The sequence below is a fragment of the Panthera uncia genome (assembly GCF_023721935.1).
Source record: "Panthera uncia isolate 11264 chromosome E2 unlocalized genomic scaffold, Puncia_PCG_1.0 HiC_scaffold_19, whole genome shotgun sequence".
In the NCBI taxonomy this organism is placed as follows: Eukaryota; Metazoa; Chordata; class Mammalia; order Carnivora; family Felidae; genus Panthera; species Panthera uncia.
The window spans coordinates 13,268,588-13,277,264 of record NW_026057588.1 but is presented as its reverse complement, the minus strand read 5'-3'; the positions used below and the strand labels follow the sequence as shown (position 1 = coordinate 13,277,264).

The 8,677-nt window shown below is 38.3% G+C and overlaps 1 protein-coding gene across 1 annotated transcript in view; it reads right to left on the bottom strand.

Moving 5' to 3' along the window:
• Positions 1-1,762: 1,762 nt before the first annotated feature.
• Positions 1,763-8,677, bottom strand: part of LOC125915731 (zinc finger protein 780A-like) — a 20,324-nt gene continuing 13,409 nt past the window's right edge. Inside the window, 2 exon segments of the mRNA XM_049621704.1 lie at positions 1,763-4,132; positions 4,134-6,838. Of these exon segments, the coding sequence (XP_049477661.1) occupies positions 4,037-4,132; positions 4,134-6,838 (2,801 nt within the window). The 3' untranslated portion in view covers positions 1,763-4,036.

The following is an 8,677-nucleotide window of genomic DNA, read 5'->3' as shown; positions in this document are numbered from 1 at the left end:
TAACTCAAAATAGATTAACAAATTAAATATTAACACCTGAAACCATAAAGCTCCGAGAAGAAAACACTGGCAAAAAGCTCTGGCAATGATTTTTTACATATGACATACAAAGTTCAAGCAACAAAAGCAAAAATAAATTAAGGGAGACTACATCAAACTAAAAAGCTTTTGCACAGAAAAATAAACGAGATTAAAAAAATGAAAAGGCAACTTATGGAGGAAGAATAAATTTGCAAACGACATATGGAACTCATGCAACTCAATAACGAAAAAAAAAAAATCCCCCAATAATCAAATTTAAAAATGGTCCAAGAACCTGAAGACATTTTCCCAAAGATGTTCAAATGGTCAACAGATACATGAAAAAGGTGCTCGATATCACTAATCATCAGGGAAATGCAAATCAAAACCACAATGAGATATTACCTCACCCCTATTATAATGACTATAATAAAAAAGGCAAGAGATAACAAGGGATGGTAAGGATGCAGAAGAAAGGAATCTTCATTCACAACTGGTGGAAGTGTAAATTGGTACACCCAATCTGACAAACAGTAAGGTTCTTTTTTGTTGTTTATTTTTTAGAGAGAGAGAGAGAGAGAGTGCAAGCAGGGGAGGAACAGAGAGGGAAACGCAGAAGTCAAAGCAGGCTCCAGGCTCTGAGCTGTCAGCACAGAGCCTGTAGCGGGACTCCAACCCATGAACTGTGAGATCATGACCTGAGCTGAAATCGGAAGCTTAACCAACTGAGCCACCCAGGAGTCCCAAGGAGATTCTTTAAAAAATTAAAAATAGAAATACTACACAATCCAGCAATTCCACTTCTGGGTATGCATCAAAAAAAAAAAGAAAAATTAAATCACTATCTTGAAGAGGTATCAGCACTCTCATGTGCATTACATTTACAATAGCCAAGAAGTGGAAATGATCTATGCATCCATCATTGGATGGAGGGATAAAGAAAATGTGGTATTTCATATTGGAATATTATATATCATATGGAATATTATTCAGCCATAAAAAATAAGGGAATCCTACCATTTTTAACACATATAAACTTTGAGGGCATTATGCTAACTGAAGTAGGTCAAATAAAGATAAATACTGTATGATCTCACTCACATGTAGAATTCAAAAACACCTGGAACTCAGATACAGAGAACAGATTGGTGGCTTGCCAGTGGCAGGGGTGGGGCTGGGGGATGGGCAAAGGTGGTGAAAGGGTACAAATTTCCACTTAAAAGATAAATAAGTTCTAGGGATGTAATGTATAGCATTGTGACTAGTTAATAATACTGTATCATATACCTCAAAGTTGTTAAGGGAGTAGATCTTAAAAGTTTTCATCACACACAAAAAGGTAACTATTGTGAGGTGACAGATGTGTTAGCTTATTATGGTAATCATTTAGCAATATATACATATATGGAATCACTATTTTGTACACCTTAACCTACTCAGTGTTATATGTCAATTATAACCCAAGGCTGGAAAAAATTTAAAAGTAAAAAATGAATCAACAATAGCCAAAGTATGGAAAGAGCCCAAATGTCCATCGATGGATGAATGGATAAAGAAAATGTGGTATATATATACAATGGAGTACTACTCAACAATCAAAAAGAATGAAATCTTGCCATTTGCAACTACATGGATGGAACTGGTGGGTATTATGCTAAGTGAAATTAGTCAGTCAGAGAAAGACAAAAAATCATATGATTTCACTCATATGAGGACTTTAAGACACAAAACAGATGAACATAAGGGAATGGAAACAAAAATAATATAAAAACAGGGACAGGGACAAAACAGAAGAGACTCATAAATATGGAGAACAAACTGAGGGTTGCTGGAGGGGTTCTGGGAGGGGGGATGGGCTAAATGGCTAAGAGGCATTAAGGAATATACTCCTGAAATCCTTGTTTCACTCTATGCTAACTAATTTGGATATAGATTTTAAAAAATAAAAAATAAAATTAAAAAAAAAAGTAAAAAATGAAATCTGTTCCCCAACTGTTAATTCCCATTTTTAGTGTTGCTTCCTTGTATTGGCTTAAGGTTTATTCTCTTGTTTTACAGCTTCTTGAGTTGCAGGCTCAATTCCCCCCCCCCCCAAAGTTTATCAATTTCTCATGTACCAGATGCAATAAAGGTGCTGGGGATAAAGTGCTGAACAACAACAAAATAAGGTTCTGGTCAAAATAACCTTGTATACACTGAAGAGTATTAATTTTGTACAGAGTATAGCTTCAGGCACATTCTACAAGTTCAATCATGTTTGCATTTTAATGCAATTCATTCCTGAACTGTCTATTTTCATTTTTTATTTTCTATTTGATTTAGGATTTAAATACATGAGTATAAATTTCCAAAGAGGTGACAGTCTCTCCAAAGATCTTTACAATGGAGATCTGGTACCATGTTACCCGAATGATCAAATTTAGTTTTACTAACAAAGTAATGACCTGTCCTTACATGTTTTCTGACATGTTGCAATACGACATACAGACATAACCTACCAAGTATTTTCCCCTCAAAACATTTAATCTGAACCTAATGCAGCCTCTAGACCCAATTTCCTTTGTACAGAAAATACAAAAGCCAGAACAAAGCTAAATGACATATAGAAACAGAAAATCTAAACACATGGCAATTTTCCTGGACTTCTCATGAAGTCAACATTCTAAAAAATTTTTTTAAAAATTAAGGAGAAAGTTTCTAGACCAGTGACTCTCTGTAGCACATACCAAAATCCCCTGCAGAACTAGTAAAGATACAGAGGCTCAGTGGGCCTGGACCTCTGTATTTTTACTAGGAGTCACAGATGATTCTGGTACTCCAGAAAATTTGAGTTACTATCCTAGACTAAAAAAGACTAAAGAGAGCTTAAAACCAAATATAATACATAATCTGGAATGCATGCTATTCAGAAGATGAACTCCTAAAAAAGGCATTTTAGAGGCCAATGAAGATAGGTAATATGGAATTATGGATAAATTCCTTAAGGGTAATTATGGTACTATGGCTATATATGAGATTGTCTTTATGTTTGGGAGATACATACTGATGTAATAAGGGGTAAAGTACATGATGTCTAAAACATATTCTCAATGGCACAACATAAAATATACAGAAAAACAAATGTCAAATTGTTAACAACTCTGAATCTAGAAGGGGTATATGGGTGTTTATTCTTTCAACTTTTTCATATGTGTGGCAATTTTCATGATAAAGAGTTGGATAACATAAATGGATAGCTTTTAGTTTGCTATTCTTTCACTAATATTTAATTTATCTTAACTTCTGGACAGAGAATATAAATTATACATTTTCTGCCTGTTGCCTTTTATAGACAAGTCACTTCAAAAACTCTCCCTGAGTCTTCAACAGCTGTTTTCTCAATATCTCCTCACGCACGAAATCCATAGGGTTTCTTTCCAAAATTAACTTTCTGATGTAACTTAAGGGATGAGCTCTTAATGAAAATCCTCACGTGTTCTTTACCTCCCATGAAATTTTATACGGAAGTTATTTAAAACTTAATAGTGAATGGATGAGATTTTTCTAAATGATTCACAATAATACACTTTTCCTGTCCTCAGTAACAGTAATGCTAATGGAACAATGTAAAAGCTATCCTTTATGAGCACAAGCATGTGCCAAATACTTTTTCAAGGATTTTCTGTGTACTGTAACACATTTATTCCTATAATTGCACTAGTACTCACTACCATTGCCATTTATAAATGATGCAAAAAGAGGCGAGGCACCTAGTCTGTCACATAGGTAGTGAAATAGCAATAAAGCACATGCCTCAGGTAGATGTAGCTTATATTTGTTCCAAGGATAGTTTTTCTCCAGTTGGAGTTTGAAGGCTTTTCTAAATGCATGAAATTAACATACGTAGTAAAATATCTTTCATGATTAGTAAACAATGAACACGACGGCCACCCTGTATTTCTTACATTTAAAGACTCCCTCATCAGAATGTCTTCTCTACTCTAAAGTGTTTGCTGTGACTGTCAATCCTTCCACATTACTTATACTCAAGGAGTTCCTCACCAGTAGGAATACTGTGCTGTTGAGCAAATCTCAGTCCATGATGGAAGGTCTTCCCACATTCTTTTATATCCATAGGGTTTCTTGCCACTGTGAACTCTCTGATGATGAGTAAGCTGTTCATAACCAGGGAAGGTTTTTCCCCCGCATTCCTTATATTCATAGGACTTCTGACGATTATGAATTTTCTGATGTCGGGTCAGCTGACCAGTCACAGTGAAGGCTTTCCCACATTCTTTACACTCATAGGGTTTCAGACCTGTATGAATTCTCTGATGGGCAATAAACACTGACCTAAGTCTAAAGGCCTTCCCACATTCCTTACATTCATAAGGTTTTTCACCAGTATGAATCCTCTCATGTTGAATAAGGTTTGAGCTACAACTAAAGCTCTTTCCACATTCTTTACATTCATAGGGTTTCATACCTGTATGAATTCTCTGATGGGCAGTAAAGACTGAACTAAGTCTAAAAGTTTTCCCACATTCCTTACATTCATAAGGTTTCTCACCAGTATGAGTTCTCTGATGTACAGTAAGTTCATAATTATTGCTAAAGGCCTTTTCACAGTCCTTACATTCATAGGGCTTCTCACCAGTATGAATTTTAACATGTTGAATAAGGTTTGAGCTACGACTGAAGGCCTTCCCACATTCCTTACACTGATATGGTTTCTCACCAGTATGAATTCTCTGATGTACTCTAAGTTCACTACTGCAAATAAAGCATTTCCCACATTCCTTACATTCATAGGGGTTCTCACCAGTATGAATTCTGGAATGTCCAAGAAACTGATAATGATGTCGAAAGGCCTTCCCACATTCCTTACATTCAAAGGGTTTCTCACCAGTGTGAATTCTCTGATGTACTCTAAGGTCTGTACCACGACTAAAGCTCTTTGCACATTCCTTACATTCATAGGGTTTCACACCTGTATGAATTCGCTGATGTTCAATAACTTGGCACTGATGTCTAAAGGCTGCCCCACATTCCTTACATTCAAACGGTTTCTCACCAGTGTGCGTTTTCTGATGTCGAGAAAGTTGTAGGTGAAGTCTAAAAGCCTTTCCACACTCCTTGCATCCGTAGGGTTTCTCGCCAGTATGAATACTCTGATGTTGAACAAGATTTGAACCACGATTGAAGGCCTTGCCACATTCCTTACATTTAAATGGTTTCTCACCAGTGTGAATGTTCCGATGTCGAGTAAGCTGTGTCAGAAGAGTAAAGGCCTTCCCACATTCTTTACATTCAAAGGGTTTCTCCCCAGTATGCATTCTATGATGTTCAATAAGTCGGTAATGATACCTAAAGGCCTTCCCGCACTCCTTACACTCAAAGGGTTTCTCACTAGAATGAATTTTCTGATGCTGAATAAGGTTTGAACCACGATTAAAGCCCTTCCCACACTCTTTACATTCATAGGGTTTCACGCCAGCATGAATACTCTGATGTTGAACAAGGTTTGAGACACGATTAAAGGACTTTCCACATTCTTTACATTCAAATGGTTTCTCACCTGTATGAATGTTCTCATGGCGATGAAGCTGGGTGAGGAGACTAAAGGCTTTTCCACATTTTCCACATTCAAAGGGCTTCTCACCGGTATGAAATTTCTCATGTCGAGTAAGTTGTATATGGAGTCTAAAGGCCTTCCCACACTCCTTACATTCAAAAGGTTTCTTTCCAGTATGAACACTCCGATGTTGAATGAGGTTTGAACCACGACGAAACAATTTCCCACATTCCTTACATTCATAAGGTTTCACACCTGTGTGAATTCGCTGATGCTCAATAAGTTGGTACTGATATTGGAAGGCTGTCCCGCATTCTTTACATTCAAATGGTTTTTCACCAGTATGCGTTTTCTGATGTCGAGAAAGTTGTAGGTGAAGTCTAAAAGCCTTTCCACACTCCTTACATCCGTAGGGTTTCTCACCAGTATGAATACTCTGATGTTGGACAAGATTCGAGCCACGACTGAAGGCCTTGCCACATTCCTTACATGTAAATGGTTTCTCACCAGTATGAATGTTCTGATGTCTAGCAAGCTCTACTGGAAGACAAAAGGCCTTCCCACATTCTTTACATTCAAAGGGTTTCTCACTAGAATGAATTTTCTGGTGCTGAATAAGGTTTGAACCACGATTAAAGCCTTTCCCACACTCTTTACATTCATAGGGTTTTGCACCCGTATGAATACTCTGATGTTGAACAAGGTTTGAGCTACGATTAAAGGACTTACCGCATTCCTTACACTCAAATGGTTTCTCACCTGTATGAATGTTCTCATGGCGATTGAGCTGGGTGGGAAAACTAAAAGCTTTCCCACATTGCTTACATTTAAAGGGTTTTTCACCACTATGAAATTTCTGATGGCGAGTAAGCTGGATAAGAAGTCTAAAGGCCTTCCCACATTCCTTACATTTGTAGGGTTTCTCTCCCGTATGAATACTCTGATGCTGAATAAGATTTGAACCACGACTAAAGTACTTCCCACACTCCTTACATTCATATGGCTTATCTGTATTGTGAATAAGAGAAATATGATGAGTATAAGTATGCATTTTTTCATAGCTTATTATCTTTTGACTGATATACCCCTCTTGATGTCTCTGTCGTCCCCTAAATCTATTTCTGCATTTTGAGTCATTTCTACAATTGGAGGCCTTGAGGCCAGGAGTTTTACTTATTTGCGTTATACTCTGTTTGGGCAAATTTATTTCGTAAATATCATTTTCTGGAGATAACTTCTTAGCTCCATAATTTGACTCCAAATCTGAAAGAAAAGGAGAGAGCAAACACATTTTATTTGTCTGTACATACACATGTACAAAATCCATTAAAGAATACATAACCCTAGGGGCGTCTGGGTGGCTCAGTCGGGTAAGCATCCAACTTTGGCTCAGGTCATGATCTCACGGTTCGTGGGTTCAAGCCCTGCGTCAGGCTCTGCTGACAGCTCAGAGCCTGGAGCCTGCTTCGGATTCTGTGTCTCCCTCTCTCTTTGCCCCTCCCCAACCTGCGCTCTGTCTCTCTCTCAAAAAATGAGTAACAGTTAAAAAATTTTTTAAAAAAGAATACATAACTCTAAAAATATATAGAGCAAGAAAAATAAAAAAGATATATATTGAAAGTACATATAATATACTTTCAGAGAATTTGAAAAATGATAAGAAAAGCTCCAAAAATGAAGAAAGTTTATGTAAATAAGATGGTGATACTCATAATAGGGAAGAGATTAACTGTGAAATTTAGGTATTAAGTCAAAATCCTTTGGTAGGTTTGTTACAAAAGCTGATGTTCAAGCAACTCAGATGCATAGAATCGGAATTTTTAGGAATAAGTCCTAAAATGCTGTATTTTTAACATCCCTATCAGATAATTCTGATGCAAATCAAAGTTTAAGGGTCTGTACTTAAACTGTTTTTTTTTTTTAATGTTTATTTATTTTGGGGGGGATAGGGGAAGAGAGAGAGGGAGACACAGAATCCCAAGCAGGCTCCAGGCTCTGAGCTGTCAGCACAAGCCTGACACAGGGGTCAAACCCACGAACCACAAATCATGGCCTGAGCCAAAGTCGGACACTTAACTGACTGAGCCACCCAGGCGCCCCTTCTTTTGAGTCTTAAAAAATGAAAATGGTGTCTCCTATAAGCACCTCAGGCCACAGGACTCTCGTATGATGAAAACAGTCTAAGTGAAGCATGAAGTTATTGAAAAAAGGTTCTATCATGTTCTAAGCGCTGAAAGAAGGCAGTGTGGTAGAGACAGGATCCAAAGGGTGGCAGTGGCTTCATAGGTGGTCTCATTATCTGTGGCAAGCGTTTTGGATTTTATTGTAAGAGTAAAGGCAAACCATTCAAAACAGTTTAAGTACAGGGGCGCCTGGGTGGCTCAGTTGATTGAGCGTCCAACTTCAGCTTAGGTCATGATCTCATGGCTTGTGAGTTCAAGCCCCACATTGGGCTATCTATTGTCAGCACAGAAGCTGCTTCTAATCCTCTGTCCTCTCTCTGCCCCTCTCTCTTCCCCTCTCGAACTTGCATGCTCTCTCTCAAAAATAAATATTTAAAAAAAAAGAAAAGAAAGAAAACCAGTGGGGCTTAACTTCACAAGTTTTTACAATCAGTGGGTAAACTGTACTTAACTCTAGGTACTTTAAAAATCAGCAGGCTTAGTTCTGGGAAAGCCAGAGGTTGACGGGAAATTTGAGTCCCCATCCTTAAAGAGCCAGCATTAACAAACAACCTGCTAAGCTACAACACAGAAGCGGCAGTTTGAAAAGTGCCTGCGGTATACATGAAAAACATTTATTTACCAATCTCAGAATGTGTGCTGGAGGTGCAGGGATCTTTAAGAAACTTCTCCAACAACAAAAGAGCTGGCAGGAACCATTCCCTGTGCCACCAACACTTGCCTAGACAGTTGGGAGCTTCAGGGAACCAGTGCAAACACACAACACCAACCTTGCTAGCACTGCATGCCCCGCCTCCACATTCTCCTGTGGATCTGCCCCATCAAACCCGCCCCACTCCAAAGTGACTCCTGCTCTGGGGAGGGGGGGAAGATAACCACACACCCCCCCCCCCCCCCCCCCCCCCCCCCCCCCCCCCCC